This window comes from Nanorana parkeri, unplaced genomic scaffold, assembly GCF_000935625.1.
Source record: "Nanorana parkeri isolate BGI_ZX_2015 unplaced genomic scaffold, ASM93562v1 scaffold98, whole genome shotgun sequence".
In the NCBI taxonomy this organism is placed as follows: Eukaryota; Metazoa; Chordata; class Amphibia; order Anura; family Dicroglossidae; genus Nanorana; species Nanorana parkeri.
In genome coordinates this window covers 2,081,253-2,099,012 of record NW_017306366.1, presented here as the reverse complement: position 1 = coordinate 2,099,012, position 17,760 = coordinate 2,081,253, and the positions used below count along the sequence as shown (strand labels likewise).

The 17,760-nt window shown below is 40.1% G+C and overlaps 1 protein-coding gene across 1 annotated transcript in view; it reads left to right on the top strand.

Moving 5' to 3' along the window:
• SLC24A1 (solute carrier family 24 member 1) overlaps positions 1-17,760 on the top strand; it is a 49,518-nt gene that overhangs the window by 19,544 nt on the left and 12,214 nt on the right. The window contains exons 5-6 of the mRNA XM_018552836.1: positions 12,611-12,688; positions 16,604-16,716. Coding sequence (XP_018408338.1) covers positions 12,611-12,688; positions 16,604-16,716 — 191 coding nt within the window. The remainder of the gene's footprint in view (positions 1-12,610; positions 12,689-16,603; positions 16,717-17,760) is intronic.

Below are 17,760 nucleotides of genomic sequence, written 5' to 3'. Positions count from 1 at the left end.
CGACCGTGGTTCATACTAGACGGTTCTTTTTAAAGCTGATGGTTTAGGCGATGCTTGTGAGTATATTTTTACTTTGGTTTTATATGGTCGAATAAAACGGTATTTCACGGAGAGAGGGTGCTGTTCTCTTGTTTTGTCTTTTGCAATCATTTTGAAGCTCCCACTTTCTACGGGACAGCAGCCTTTCCATTGTCATTATTGAAGTCCCTCCATGTGATTTTGTGAAACCTATGCTAAGCGCTGACAGATTGGAGTACGCGTCAAACTGGTCCAAAACTTTTGGACATTCCTATGTAGGACCAAAGGTTCCCAGAGAGGGGCAACATCAGAAGTGGTTTAACAGATAGTTGGACATTATTCTAGAGATTTTGGTTGGTGCTTATTACCGCCTGAGTAAGAACTTGTAGGATCATATTACAACATTGTTCAAATGTGGTTTAAACTTGTGGGTTGTCAGAGTCCCTTATATTTAAATTGCTTGTGTTTGATTGCAAATAGTTAAAGGTTTTACTGGGAATAATACTGATTTTGTTTTCCTGGATGTAAGGGATTCAATAGCCTGTCTGTTCAGTGGGCTTTTATTTATTGTCCTGCCTACATAAGTGGATTGCTTCTGGATTTTCAGTGCCCAAGGCTAACTTGGGTTTTGCCCCCCAAAAATTATAAGAGGGGGCGGGGAGTACAGAGTACATATCAGGATATACCTCCTACTTCTTCTCTTCTCCATAACCCACTCTTCCTCTGTCAAGAACGGATCCAGACACTTTAGTCAGAGCGTATAGTGGCAAGTTTCTTTACCTTTAGCAGCCGCCTTTCCCTTGAGGCTAGTGCGCCTACTGGTACAGTAAACTCTCCATTATCTGCCATGCAAGCAACTGGCATTCTCAAGCAACCGGTAAAAAAAATAAAATTGAAGATATGTTATGTTTGATGCACACTAAAAAATTGGCAGTTGCTTGGTGCACACTAAAAAAATTGTTAGCAACTAAATTTATTTAATTGCTAAAGAAACTCTTGGTTTACATTCTGCTGTTGACCACAGCTAGATTCCGCAGGCAGCCGCAGAATGTAAACAATGGGGAGCAATAGCCAGCCCGTTACTGGCTATTTCAAATTGCAATAGCCAATAGCAGGCTCGCTATTGTACAACCTACTGAGCAGAGGAGCGGACCTGTGAAAGAAGTTTCTCTCTCAGGTCCGCTCCTCTGCTCAGTGGGTGGAGCTTCAAAAGCCAGCCTGCTATTGGCTATTTCATATTGCAAAAGCCAATATGATTATAGCATGGGGTTGACAGAAACTGTTGGTGGTAGGTTACAGTCATATTACAGTCAAAAATTGCCTGTGGTGTGTTACTAGCATAAGAGACTAATAGGGGCCCTTCCCCAACTCTGACTTATTGAGCTGTGTGTGTGTTCTTCAGAGGTGAACAGCAGGAAATCAAATTGCAATTTTTTTTATTGCAAAGAACTGCAGAGCCTGAAATCTGCAGAGCTCTACCTGCATGGCAAATATGAAATATTCTAATATATTATTTCATATTTACCATTTTAAAATGTTATTTTTTAGTCTTTAGCTTAATAAATAAAGAGGATGTGCGCAAAAACAATATACATTCCTACAGAGAAGGAATTCAAACCTATTATATTGTAAACCACTGTAAAAACTGGTAAAGTTTTATAAATTCTGTATAATATTAGTAATAATAATCATCATCATCGTATTGTGGTAACATGATAAAATCCTTCTTCTGAACATTATGCATGTTAATGCACAATATGATGTGTTTTACATTGCAGTGCAATTCACTTAGCGAGGTGGGGGGAGGCAGTGTCATTCATTTAGATATATAGTGCCCCAACACACATGTAGAGTAGCTGTTAATGTGCCCACAATGAGTTGTGGTGTGCTGTGTTACAAAAATGGTGCGGACATTTATTTGTCCGTTGCTACGTGTTGACCCCCTCACACTGCGTTATCCTGTAGTGATGTAGAAGTTGGAGGACTGAACCAAAGCATGCAGCGGTGGAAACAGGCTTCCGGCCCCCCAAAAAGTGTCAAATGCAGAGAGAATCTTATGGAAGATGCAGCACTGAAACGGAGGGGAGGTAGTAGAGGTAGGCATGGGCAGCTGACCAGGAAAGTATAATACTTCTTCTACTACAGGGAACTTCAGCTAGGATTTTGTAGTGACTGACAGGGTCTCTTTACTGGAAAGGAAGGAATTTTCATAAGGAAATTGTTAGGACTAAGTTAAGGTGGATTAGTGGTCAAGAATGTTGATGTTGAATTATCACTTGCCATGGGCACTGAAAGTCCCAAAAAGGTTTTAGACATATTTAAGATTAAACCAAAATTGGTGTTTAATCACCCTTTTGCTTGCTAAATGAAATTAAATCATCTTTGGAGTAGCCTGTAAGCCTTTTCGTTTTAGATTTATTGACTTCCACTGCCAAATTCTAGACAGCATATTATCAATAATTTCATAATGCATTACAGTGGTAAATAACATGGTCCATCACCTTCGGAGATAGCATTGGTAAAAATGTCTACTCAGCTCAAAGTCTTCCTTAAACCCTGGTAATTATTTTGAAATGTTGATAGTTATGGAGGATGTACTTGCTTGATGTATTTTTTGTACTGATCATCTTCGATATTCCTATCTGGCTTGAGATGTAATGCTCTAAATTAAAATGAAACTGAGTGTCACCAATGTGCTTAGAGGAAAGCTGGAAATATTTGCTGCTACAAACGTATTTCTTCGGTGGCCAAGACAGATTCTTTCATCAACCTTATTCCTTGTGCTCCTGCATGCTTACAGCTACAATAATAGCAAACCTATGATAACAGTTTGTAATATCTAATGATACATAATTCCATTGATCTCTAAATAGCACACGGGGAATTGTTTTGGTATACCGTGATTGTATCAAGTGTATCTGCCTCACTTCTGTCCTGCAATGGCCTACTTGCTGTAAATGGATTATCTCTTTGGGATTCAAGTAAAGTTTAAAAGAGATTGAAGCTAAGTAGATAAATTGCTGTTATGTTAGTGTGTCGGGTTATGGAATGAGAACTAAACAGATGGTCACCACTCAACAGTGATATAGAGAACTAAAATCCACAGAACACCAAAACAATTTATTTGGTTGCATGATAAAAAAAGAACTGCAACCAAACAAGGTTAAGAGTTTATAAGGGTAACTACAGAAATGAAAGACAATAGAAGACAGTATCAGCGGCTGTATAGGCCATTATAATTGTATTGTCTAGCGACTAGTATAGGTGCCTGACTTACACAACCAGATTAACAGACGTGGATCGTACTGTAGACACCTTTGGTCATAATATGAAGGGAGGGTGAGTGTGACACACCATCCCCAGACCAGAGCTGGTTGTGTTTCTGCAAATGCGGTCATGTACGCTTTTTTATGTGTTTTTGATGCATTCCGGTGCATTTTTTTATTTCAGTCTCAATTGACTTTCTAGTGCGTTCCTGTGCATTTGCATGCATTTACATACATTTTGATGCATTTAGGGCCCAGGCATACCATCAAGAGTGCGTTCCAGTGTGTTCAGCCTCTGGAACGTACTGGAACGCATCCTGGCCGGCTCACTTTGTTTTCTCCCACTGTGCGATCGCCAGCACCTGAACGCGTGGCACATTAGTGCCCTTGTTCCAGTCCAGTGCGATCTGCAAAAAATAGTGCATGCAGCATTTTTTGCAGATCGTACTGGACTGAGATTCAATGCACCGCCATGCTCCCTCCCGAAAACAAAGTGAGCCGAACGCACTGGAACGCACTCTTAATGGTGTGACAGGATCCTCAAGACCAAAGAAAATAGCACATGCAGTATTTTGTTAAACATTCTGTAACTGAACAGAGCATAACTTTCTTGTTATCACATAGGGGGATAACAAGCCCCCTATGTGATATCAAATATCCAGTGACATGTCCTCTTTATGGAGACATCAGGAGTCTTTAAGACCCCTAATGTCATCTAGACCCCCTCAAAGCAGCTGATAATGCAGAAACCTGCTTTATCAGCCTCTTTCCAGCTTCTGTAGTCGGGGAGTGACAGCTGAATGCAGAAGTGATGTAATGCACATCACTTCCTGCATTCAGAAACCGGCGGGAAGATCAGAGGGAGCCCTTGTACTTGTCTCCCTCTGATCTCCAGTCACAGAGCCGCTGTGCCAGTTCTGGGACCGCACCGGGCACAGCAGAGCTCAGGACTGGCGGCGGCGCACACCACATACAAGCGATCGGGCGGCTCTACAACCGCTGGAACGCTTGTATGTAAACAGCCATCACCAGCTGTTTAAGTTCTGACAGTTTCCCGCGTGGGCACAAGCTCATTTTAAAATATCCACTCACATTCAAGAAGCTCCCGCCCGGCCATTGTAAATAAATGCGAAGCGGTTAACAAAAGGTCCAAACTATCGCATCATGGCATCCAAATGAGACAAATTAATCCAAAATAATTCGTTGTTTTCATTAAAATTTATTTTGGATTCATTGAAATTCGTTACTAATGTTATTCAGAGATTCGGATACATCCAAAACTCAGAATACTGCAAATTTGCCAGAATTTCAATTCATACCGAAAAGAATTGCCCATGCCTACTGTGAAGTCCCGCAGTCCTCAACATGATTCTCTCCCTTTGAACTTGGGTTGATGAACTGATTGAGAGATTAGGTCCAACCCAGTTTACCACCACCTTGATCTCAATAGGAGATGCTGGCAGTCCCTCTGTCAAGGAAGCAAAAGAAATGGTGGCCACCATGACCCTGCAGAATTTTTTTTAATACACCCAAATACCCTTTGGGTTACAAGAAGCTTCCATTTCATTCCATGATTATTGAGATTCTTCGGGCAACATCAACACTTTGGCCTATCTAGATGACAAAGAAGTCACCTCTGTAAAGTCCAGGCTTTCCTGAATTCTATTAAGAAAATGGTTTTAACAGCACACCTGAAAAAATGTGCCTAGGGTTATAAAAGGCCCAGTATCTGGGATACACCAGTTGTGGAACCTAATAAAACCCAAAATCTATAAGGTAGAAGATATGTAGGAGTGTCCTTCTCCTGTCACCAAGAAAGAAGTCCGAACCTTCCTGGGTATTGATGGGTACTATCGGAGGCTAATCCCCAATTTTTCCACTGTAGCAGCACCCTTTACAAGAACTCCATAGGGATCAAGTAGGATCCAAAGGCTGAAGAAGCTTTGTAAAGTTGCAGCAGGCTCTGTGTAGACAGCCAGGGCTGATAGCCCTGAATTTCAACAAAGAATTAGACAGATGCCTTAAGTGTAGGACTATAGGCTGTGCTGTGACAAGTGGTACATGGGGAGGAACACACAGTGACCTATTTGAGTCAGAAGCTGACACTGGCAGAGATAAATTATAGTATGGTGGGGTGAGGATGTCTGGCTGGTTGGTCTCACAACAGGCGTTCTCTACCTAGGGTACTCGCACTCCCAGGGAGTTGGAGAAGGAATTTCAGGGGGTGCGACAAAGAGTGGCTTGTGTCCATCAGTGTGACTATTCCTAGGGGTGTGGGACATAGATTTTTCTGTCAAAGTGGAGAACTGGGTTGGTTGTAAAAAAAAGTACAGATGCACGCTCAAGAGCACAGCATTTCTGGGCAGTAGATGTCCAAACCTCTGGGTTTCAATATGTGACAGATAGACACCCCCAGCTGATCAAGGGCATGTTTCAGAATGGAGTGTACGTGCCACCCAGACTTGTGTTTTATCAGGTAGACTGGTTGGCTCCCCGCAAATTGCAATCTGGCTGTTTTAGCAGTCGATCGGAAGTTGGAGTGAAGGTGATTCATGTGCTAGAAACAGGCTGAGATTGTGAGCTGACCAAACAGTCTAGTGAATGCAACAATGGCAGCTGCTGAGATCAGTTTGAAATTAGAAGATGGTACACATGGGCAGGGCAATATATAAAACAATAGGGGGTCCCTAGCACATTTTCAAACTAGACAGCAAAAAAAACCCTCACTAAACTGTCTGAACTGCTCAGGTTAAAAATAGAGTTTGTTGTTGCATACATTTGCAAATACACGTTGAAGCCACACTGCCACAACTAGGCACCTCTATATATAAACATAGATATGTGAAGACAAATTGTTCCCCTGTATCAGGTTATCCATTGATTTTGTATGTGCATACATAGTGCTCACACTTATTTTGTTAATGTAGGATTTTTAATCCATTCAATTAACAGCAGTGCTGAAATGATGACCCGCGTGTAGTAGAGTAGATTTTACATAGCAGTTATTTTGAGCATCACTGTCCAGTGTGGACAAGTTGAACATTCAGAATGAGTAATCTATAACATTATTGCATATAGCTACTATTACTATTTCAGACATATTAAAACAGCAGATACCTGTTTGATTTGTGTGATATTATTTATTCAAATAACAAGACATCAAGTCAATTGTAACATGCTACTTTATAATATTATTTATTGCATTATCCTATTCATTGTGGCCCATTTCAGGAAATGTGGATGAAATACTTTTTCATATTTAATTCAATTTTTTTTGACAATTGTTTTTTAGGTTTTAATAACCGATTTACCTCCCTTTTAATACAAAAAAAGCAGAAAGGACAGAAAGAATTGGGGCTTTAGATACACTTTAAAAAGCTTCATAATCAGTCGTGATCTCAGAAGTCTCTTTTCGCATAGTCTCTTTTAATCGTTGCTGATTTTATCCACCTAGCCATGTTCTGTATGAGTCATGGCATTTTCTGGCAGTTTTGAGAGTTATGACCCTTAAAAAATTTTTTGCGAATGATTAACCACCAGCAGAAAATTAACAGGCCTACAGATCATTCATCATCCTGAACCAATCAATTTCTGATTATGTGATAACTGTGACAACTATGAAATAATGGTTACATGAAGGTTGTGGGCTTCTTTGAAAAAATAAACACTTTTAGCCTGCAAAAAAAAAAGCCTTCTATATCCTTAAAATATATAAAAAATATATAGTTATACACACAAATCACATAGTTATTGCTCAAGTTAAAGCTGAATTCCAGGCAGCTGTAAAAGGCACAATTGATGCAGCTCTGTAATCAATAATGCATCATTAAATGTATTTTATAATACAAGCTGTAAAGGTACCTAAATTTGACTTGATATCAGCCTCTTGCAGTGCACTGTACAGCAGAGCTCACAGTGGGGGAAGGAAAAGCAGCACAAGGAGCCAATCAGGTGTGCTGCAGTTAAAGGTGCACGCTGATAGGAGAGAGCAGAGTGACGGAAAGTTGAACGTATGAGTGTGCTGCTTCTCCTTTCACTGTTTAGTCACAAGGAGGAGGTGGAGACCTGTAAATGTAAGTAAAACCGCAGCATTAAACGGTCAGTTCCCCTCCTCCCCCCTGACAGGACTGTGCTGTGTGGCACATTTGTGAAATCTCAGGACTGGATGAACAGAAGGGCACAATAATTTGGCTGGGAAAACAGCTCCCATAGATTTGTATTTCAGCTTTGTATTCAGCTGTTCTCCTGGTGTTCCGTTTTAATTGACGTCTGGTAATGGTGCCAAATTTGGGCTTGGAATCTTGGCATCTATGACCCCTGGTCTTGAAAGGGTTAAAAGCAAATCTTTGCATGTGCTACATTTCAGCTATTTTACATTGTCGTGCCTAGGAGCGCAGAGGTGCAACTGTGAAATAAAAAGACTGAACAGATTCCACAGTATTAAAACGTAACACATATTGTATTTGTTGGGTTCAGCCAACAATGATACAGTGAATGGAAATGTTACATATGTATTATAAAGCAGATTGAGGAGACCTCCTGTGGTTTTCTGACCTTGAAGTTCTACCCAGTGACCTCTTATGCCTCCCTTTCGTTAGGTGTATTAGTGCCCAGATTAATGAGAATCTCATCAAACTTGGACAGCAGCCACAATCCCTGAGCCTGATCTATATAATCCTGAGACAAAATGATCCGGAGACTCACGTGATTTCCAGCTTCTATCCTGTTACAAGTCAGATACCTGCTACTATTCCTGTGTGAACCAGTATTTGATAGCATCAGTAGGAATATGAGGATTAAACAAAAGAATAGGTGAAAAAGGAAGCATATTTCTGCAGTTCAATCCCCCACTCAACATCCTGCATCATCAAAACCCTAAACCATCATCCAGATATAAAATACTCAAACTGGATAAAATGAACAAATTTAGCAAAATATATTAATATTGAAAACTTTAATGTCCAGAGCATCAGGAGTCTGCTGGCCAGGGCTAAGTAGTCAGGCGCGCCTGGAGTAGGGCTAGGAGCGTATTGGATAGGATCATGGCCTGTAAATAATAGTAACACAGAGCCCAGGATCAAGAGTCAGAGAGGACAGTCAACCAAGGCCAATGTCTACAACCAGAATATTGAGCAGAGACAAGGCAGACAAAGTTACGTAAGGGGCAAACCTGGCATTCAGCTGCAGATCGAGGAGATGGAGTTGCAGTCTGGCGGAGCTTTTGTGCCTTCCTTTCAGATGAACTGTAAACATTCACTGACACCTGATTAACCCCAGGTCTTACAGTCTGTCGTGGGATGGGTATCAAGAGTCTTGGACATGCTAGAGAAGGGGCACAAACAGGTTTACAGAACACCAGTTACAAGTGAAAACCTGCTCACAATAGGGCCAAAGAGAGGAAGGAGCCAAGTTGCAACAAACTGGAGAATCAAAGGGTTAATCAGGAAACTACAGTAGAAAACACACCAACATGATAGTGCAATAAATAAAGACTGGGAACGTTGAATAAGCCCAAAGCATACACATCCTCAAAGAGATGAGAGAGGACAAACAACATGGAAGCTGAGAGAATCATAACTAAACATAAGGTTCCCCAAGGTTGGCTGAAAAACAGGAAATGATAGGGCACAGCCAGGAACACAGAGAACCAGGGGGAGCAAATGGACCTTCAATAATTCATTCAAGTGTAGGGCAATTCAAAGCTTTTTCTCCTAGTATTACATACAGTGGGGAGGGTTTGAACCCCAGTTTGGATCTTACTCCAATCCAGGGCTTTATTAGAGAGATTTACCCTCACTTCCTGGATGTGTGGTTAGGGGTGTCTCTTGGTCATCTTGCTTGACGGTTCATCAAGGTTGTTTATTTGAATGGATATGTCTGATACAGCCAATGCGTTTAAGGGGAATTGGACTCCCCCTTCTTCAGGGCTTGAGCAACAATAATAAGTAGTGAATTCAGGAAAAGCTGTAATTTGTAGCTTGAATTAGGGCTGTATGAGTGCTGAGTGTCAGCGTAATCCATTTGCTTTGAGGACTGGATCTTGACCTCACTTCCTGTCATGCTGAAAACCTCTACCAGACAGTATGTAAGGGGAACTCTCCAACACTGAAAGAAATTAAAAGTAAAATAAATACAAATTAAAACAATTTTTAATAGATTAGGGGAAGGTTGGACCCCTGACAGATGTTTATAGGTCTGTGTCCCTGTTGCAACAATTTTTTGGCTTGACATACACTTTAATTAGTTACATAGTTAGTCAGGTTGAAAAAAGATACAAGTCCATCGAGACAATTAAATAATGTCATTATTGGGATCCTGTCCATCATCACAGCACGTATGGATAAACATGATTTATAAACAGTCAAATAATGTTCTGGCCCAATAAATGACTTCAGAATGTAATATAATGAGGGAGATTTTTTTCAGCAGCTTACAATTAAAATCCGAGGAATAGCTAGTGAGATTCATCTTCAGCATTCAGTCTAGAGGTAACACAGGAAACGGCATTACTTAGGAAAAAAAATAAATGTTGCATCTAGCAGTTTTTCAGGAGTTCCACCATGAATATTTATAACAGAGGACTATAACTCTGTGAATGATGGAAATGCAATGCTAATCAGGTTTCCCTATTACGTGCATTCAGTGCCTTGCGTAATTTCCTGTGCAGTAATAGCATGTCAGTCTGTTACAAATATGTATGCCAGCTCACCCTTCAGTAATGACTCACCAATACCAGTAATGACAAATCCTTTAGTCTTCTAATTCAAAAACGACATATTTTCAGTGTCAGTTTATTTTGTTTAATTTTGTACCTATTGCTTATGTTTATTATTGACATGGCAAAGCTTAGTTTATAATTTCCTGCTGATTATAGAATCACTGTATGTTGAGCCTGTATGTGATGTCATATTTGATGCCTGGAGTTACAACAAATGTCTCCTCATGGCATGCTCAGAGCTTCCACAGAGTCTACCAGATGATAACACTGTGACACCACTGACAACGAGGCAAAAACAAACGTTCTTAGTATATTTTCTTTTCAGCTTCAATGTATGTAATGTAAAAACACAATATGGCCATGAGAAGGAGTTAAGACGCATAGGAAATAAATACTTACTGGCCATAATGTGGTTTTACATTACATTGGTCATTGTTGTGGTATACTGTATGTACCCATACATAAGGCAATCCACTCATACTATTCATTAAGTTGAAACAGAAATGTGCACAGGTCTGGATTTAGTATGAATAGAAGTATGAAACTATATTCTAAGCCAGCCTTTTTCAACCAGGGTGCTATGGCACCCTAGGATTCTTTCTGGCTTTGTCAGGGGTGCCTTCAGTTTTATGCATTTCCACGGTACAGACGGGCCAGGCATCAGCACCATGAAAACACATGATGCTAATCCAGGAAGGGCTGTATCCAGGACCTCCCCAGCATTCAGAAGAGGACAGAAATCCACTTTTGACCAGACCTGTGCCATGAGGCTGCAATCGCACTGTGGTGAGGATTATTAGGTAGGACTGTGATGTGTAGGAAGGATTGATAACTCTGATGTGAAGGGGAGACTCTGATGTAAAGAGTTCATGTTGTTGTTTTTTTTGTTTTGTTCTTTGCATGGGGTGCCCCTTAAAATACATACTAGACCCCTACCTAGGATAAGGGTCTGGTATAGATTTTGGGAGGAACCGCATGCCATTTTTTAAGTTTTAGACAGGGGTGCCTAGAGAGTTTGCATACTATTGAAGGTTGCTGCTTCTGAAAAAGCTATAAGCAATTTCAGTTCAGCTGGAAATACTTTTGCTATATACTGTACCTGTGTGTATCAGGTTGTATTGTGTGTTGTAATTGTACAATCCTATATGACATTGCATTCTATGTATTTGTACGGGCTCAGAGTAACCTCCTTTAACTCGTGTTTTATTGAAAGAAAATGAACCTTGGGTTTAAGCAATGCAATCAGCAAAGTGCAGTAACCCAAAGCAACCAATTGGAAGTTCACTTTAGTTAAGAAGGACTAGTAAAAAGATGATTCTGTAATTGTACAGGGGCTGCACTTTGCTCTAAGCACTTTGTGTTATACTGGATATGTCCTTAAAATGGTAATAATCCTAATGTGAAAAAATAAATAACAGAAAAATCATGTGCGTGGCATTATGAAATTTGAAGGCTTTTTATATGACCGTCATTGTATTTCTACCTGCTGCCATTAAATAACATGTATCTTTTTTTGGCTGTATGTTACTTGTTAAATATAAAGAAAAACAAGTATATGAGGAATACTGCTGCTGTAACGTTTTGGGGGCCAGTGTAGTTTTTTTTTCTTAGCTTTGCTTATAAATTAACATTTGATTGTAACATTATGCTCTAAAAATTGTAACATAGTTCTTGTTCAGATTGTGTCCGGTGTTTGGATGGTAAATATTGGCATGATTGCATCGATGCTTTGTGTGTTTGGTGTGCACGCCCAGTGTTATAATATTTTCCCCAATACTAGAGAATTTTGCGAGGGGTCGTTTTGATCTAAATCTTTTGGGTTTAAACACATTTTTGGTTCACTTCTAGTGTGGATTTAGAACCATTTACAACTGCCATCCCCCTCTGATCACAGTGCTAGACAGTATTTTCATAAACTGTTTGAACTGGCTGGTGTGTCTTACATACATACCGCATGGATAGCATTCTATCCTAAATTTAGATTTTTTCCCCCCACATTTACTGCTCCCACCTATGTTTTTGTTATCAGCCATGATTGCTTCAATTGAATCTGTGAACTGTATGTGCGTATATATGTGTATATGTACAACAAGGCAACATGGTTTGGAAAAAATGTGTCAAGCAAAATTGCTGTTTGCCCAATGCTGCATCAATATCATAACATTGATGAAGCTGCAAAACCACAGCTGCTTCTTATGTCTGCTTACAAAGGGTCCCAACCTTCCCCAGCTGCCCCCTTCCATAAAATGCAGATTTAATGACAAACAGTGAGCACCAATGTATCTGTATGGACACTCAGTAATACCAGATGTCACCAGCAGGTGGTGTTGTGAGTAACAGCTAAATTCTCAGGTCTGGCCCTGGCAACATCGAACTTGTTTCACTTTGTATAACTACCTGTTAGCCACAAATAGTAATGTAACTTTTCTCTGGCTTCCCCAGCATACCTCATATCCACAGACAGTTGCCATTGTATGATACACATATGGACAGAATGAATGGACACATTTTTGCATGTGAACTATAGATGTGTTTAGAGCATTGTTATTTGAGTATATATTTGTGTGTACAGTAGGAGTGAACAGTAAGTTCATTTTCTCCTTTACAGCAAAGTTTAAAGACAAGGCTGAAATCATGGACAACATGGCCAAGGCCAAGGTAGAATCAAAAGGACTCAGACACAAAGGTGAGAAAGGGGGGCTTTCATGTTGTTCTTTTTCTTGACATTCCACATACAGAACATAGCGGGGTTCATAGTGAAATGATTTGCACAGTAGTTCAGTAGGGGCATGGCATAGATTAGAAAATACTAATAGATACCCCCAAAACTTTAAAGCAGCAGTATTAGAGGATTCCACCAGCCTGTTCTCCTGGTTCAGCGATTCCCATAGAAACTTCTGAGGAGAGATAATCATCTATGAGCCGTGACCCTGGAAAAATGATGGTCTGATCTTTATAGTAAAAGTATTAGAAGAAGTTGGAGCAAGTACTGGAAGATTAGAATGGTTTACAGCAGTGGTGCCAACATGGTGGTCCACTATGTTTCTTGAATACTGGCAAAGCAACCATTTAGGTGATATCTCATACCCCTGCAAATTTTAATATTCCAAATTATGAACACATTCTGGGCAGCCAAGTTACTTGTAGAGAAGGTTAAAGGTTAAGCTCTACAGCGTCATAACTAGCAGTGGCTGTTACCATGGTAGGACTGGAATAAGTCAGCTGTTATGACCAATTAAGCCACGTATTTCGGAAACATTGAGAACACTAGAGTCAGGGGTTGCAGAAAACAGTATGGGCCATATCACTGGTGATCACTAGTTTTGTCAATGCTGATGAAGTGCTAGTGAATTTTCTAGTACCAGTAGTGTTAGCAGGGTAGCCTCTTGAAGGAGTAGGTGTTCCTTAAAATCTGACAGACATCTTACTGCTTATCAGTGTAGTCCAGAGTCACCTGTCAATTAACTAGAATCTATAAAGTTTCGTGCTGCATACTGTAAGTATGTATTTTTTGGTAATATTTATACATTTTTAAATCCTTATATGTACAATACCAGTTCTGTATATGGTATGTTCTAGGTGTTTTTCCAGGACAGATACATTTAGCATTAGCTGTTTTATACTGATCTTGTGTTGGGATCAATGGTCTTTTTTATCAGCATCTGAATGGTGAGGTTTTACTATTACTGGTAATTTATCTACAAACATTTTTTGAAAAATATGGTAGGGGGTCCCCATATAGGGAAAACCAAAGTAGTCAAAATTCCCAACAAACAAAAATATTCATAAATCTATCCAAATGTTTAAAGACATTCCCACGGGGTATTGAACCCAAACAACCTGAATTAGAAAAAAGAGAAGAATCCCAATCAATCCCATCAATGCGTGTCCTGCATGATATAGATTTTATGCATGATTTTATGCATGATTTAGATATTTGTACGGTATAACAGCTGATAAAGAATGAGTCATATGTAAGATTGAACATGCATGATTATAGGCAGGCCGGTTATAACATGGTTAGTGAAGGATTTTGTATTTCAATGACGTCTGCTGGTTTACTTTTTTGGATTATAGTTTTTTTGTTTTTAAATGAGACGTCACAAAAATCCGAAATCCTTCATTACCATGTTATAACCGACCCGCCAATAATCATGCATGTTCAATCTTACATATGACTCATTCTTTATCAGTTTGTATACCGTATGAATGAGGTGTGTGGCTTTTCCATGAATTAATCAGATCTTTCATGAATTTTTTTGATTCAATAACATTTAAATCATGCAGGACACACATTGATGGTTTTATTATATTGGTTTTACTATAATTGATTAATGAAATATTATATTTTTTATAGATCATTGTGTGATGTATTAATTCCCAAGGAGTATATCCCTATCGGGGTCTCTTCTCTTTTTTTCTTATCTACAAACATACATTGAGTTTTTGTGGGTTCTTGTAATAAAATCTAGTCTAGGGACCATCAACTATCGATCTGTTGCCCATACATAGTGGAGTTTGCCTTTTTTAAGCTGAATCAGAATTCTTGAGAATTCAGCCTGGTGGAATCTTTTCTTCAATGTTGTAATTGTTATAGCATGGATGAGAGCACTAGGGCCAGTCCACACTTATAGCAGTCACATTCCTAGATACACTTTCTTTGTTCATTAATACTTAGGTGTCCCCAGGTCTTATCCATTATATTGCTGTTTTTGTTTATTCATTGTAACCATCCCAAATAGATGACATATAGTACTAGACAGAGCGTTAAGTTGAAGAGGCATGAGAGGTCACCACCATGGAAAACAGGCCGAAGGCTTGGTTATTGAGAGCAATCTGAGAGACGGAAGACAGCATCAGAAACAAATGCAAGGAAGAATAAACATATAAATCAGGAGCCGGCTGAAGTAATAGAGATAAAACTTTAGCCCACCCACAGTGACAACAGCTCAGGCAATTGACTGCCTTATAAAGCATTCCTGACTACTCTGAGCATATGTGTATGATGTTCCATACCTTAAATGGTGAGTCTGTTCTTGAGAACTAAGTGCTTGGTGGGACAGGTGGCCAAGGCAGGTGGCCAAGGCAGGTGACCATCTTGCATTTATTAAATAAAACCCAAGCCCTACAATATCAATCAATAATTATTTTGGTGCAGAATTAAGCAGATAGTAACACCATTTTAAGGTCCTGCAAGATTTCTATATTAAGGTGGAAGAACACACACAAAAATGAGGTGATGTTGTGTATGTGCTTTCAGGGGGCCTTCACTGAAACATTGGGGGATACGGTTTGTAATGACTGTTCACTAAGAGTATGATTTGCCTTTACCCAAGTGCCAGCTTTGTCATTATCATATTCATTGCAGTGCCACCCCAACCAATGCACCCAAAGTACTTATTGTGTGCATGGAGCATATTTGTTATGTGAAGGCTAGATCTATTACTATCTTATATTGATGCTTAACACTCTTAGTAACTTGATAAATATCCTTCTTACATTGGCCATTAGCATCTATTAAAAAAAGAATGCAAAAATTATTGGTGAATCAGTGCTCTCCAGTCTCCACCGTGCTCAAAGATAAGATCTGGCCGCACTCACCGACTCCTATTGCTCACCATATTTCAGATGAACAATTAGCGCTTTGTTGATATATATAGAACCAAATCCTCTCCTTTGTTTTTAATCCGACAATAAATCGGGGTAGATTCCTCCCAACTCTGGCTTATCTTTCCAAAATCGTGTAACACTATTCCTCCATCTTCCACCTTCTCTTGTGCTCAGAGAGAGAGAGAAACAGGCTTCCCATAGTGTAGTATGTCAGAATAAATGTATTTAAAATGATTTAAAATGCACTTACAATAAAAATAAGGCAATTGCACGTGGATTGTGTCCACTGGAGCTCCTGTCTCTATGATTGCAATGCTCGCATAGATCCACCCACCTGATGCATTTCGTCACTATTGACTTCCTCTGAGGCGACGGTCTGCATACGATTTTGCATTTATTACCAAACTTACATGTATCAGCCACAGTGTTTTGTTATTTACTTCCAATTTTCCCTCATTTTTCAATGATTGATTTGCATTATAGGACAGGGACTTTCTCTAATAGTCTTAGACCTCACTCCCTAAATTTACATGAAGTTCTTGAGGTAGACTAAAAATACAAATCATTATTCTTCTGGGCTGACTAACTGACTGTGTTATGGGTATTAATAGTCTGTTCTTGAGAACTAAGTGCTTGGTGGGACTGATGGCCAAGACAGGTGACCATCTTGCGTTTTATTAAAAAACAATCCGGGCCCTACAGTATCCATCAGTAATCATTTAGGTGCCGAATTAAATGGATAGTAACACCATTTTAGGACCATGCAAGACCGCTTTGTTATGGCAGAAGAACACACACATAAAAGAGGAGATGTTATGTATGTGCTTTCAGGGGGCCTTCACTGAAACATTGGGAGTACGATTTGTAATGACTGTTCAATAAGAGGAGAAGGTGTAGACATGTAGACTTAAATTATATATAGTTCAGTCGTTATAGGAGCAAAGAACCTCACGGTGTTACAGAAGTGGCTGTTTTGCACATGTTTCTGCAGATGGAAAGGATGATGGTGAGGTCCAAACCACAGTGAATGTACAGGTGACTCCCCCCACTGGGTCTCAGCCATCCAAGGATGGAGAAGATGAAGGAGACAAAGACGACACCCAGGTAAAGAGAGTCTTATGTTCTACACACAGACTTCATATTAAAAACATTTTCTTGAATTCATTTTCATGCTTATTTAGTTCAGCACATTAAAGGCTTATGAAATATGTGATATGATGTCTCTAACATGCGTGTGAATTACACGATATGTACTGTTTCAAACCATATAATTGTCCTGCACTAGAGCGGCGAGCCCACACCACGAGACCAGACTCAGCGCTCAGCGAGGCCTCTTTAATTCAACAGTATAAGATGTGATTGAGCCCTAAGATGTAAGATACTTCTGAGACATCTACATGTTCCCACTAGCAGCCAATCAGCATTCATTTTCTCGGGCTGTTCTTCTTTGGCTCCCAATGTCTTTTATGTATTATTTATGTGGTGGGAAAAGGTGTGGTGCTGTGCCATCACATGCCTTGGGTCATTCGGGAGCTGGTATCTACATGCTGGTATGGTGGGAAAAGTCTAATTTAGCTGGTGGAGCCTCATTGTAATTCAGCCTGGCAGACTTCAGATGTTCATGTCAGGTATGTAAACCTAACGAAACATAATTGCAGTGCTGTGTGGAAATGGCTCTCTGACGCAATGGCTCTAGATAGGCAGAGCCAGCTGTCACTCATGCAGCTGGGTGGATCCAGACATCGATGTCGGTATCCGCCCTGGCGTCTCAGTATACCGCGAAGTGTAGCTCGCGGTATACTGAGCTTAGGGTAACGGGAGGACGCTAGTTTGTGTCCTCCCGTTACCCTAAGGAGAACTATGGGGAAAAGCCCTGACCCCATAGTTCTCCTTTAAGGAGGTGTGGGCTGGGAGGTTGAATACTCAGTGTGCTGCTTCAGGTTTATGCGGACCGGGGTGTCCGTTGTTTGTCAAAGCAGAACAAAAGGTAGGGAAGGAAGTGACACAGGTTTGACTCAGTTGTGGCGCTTCCTTCCCTACCTTTTGTTCTTCTTTGAATTGTGCTCTATCAATCCTGCATTCATCCATCACTGAATTGTCTGGTTTTTGGTGGGGTTAGCCCTTTATAATAGTGACCATCTCAGCCTA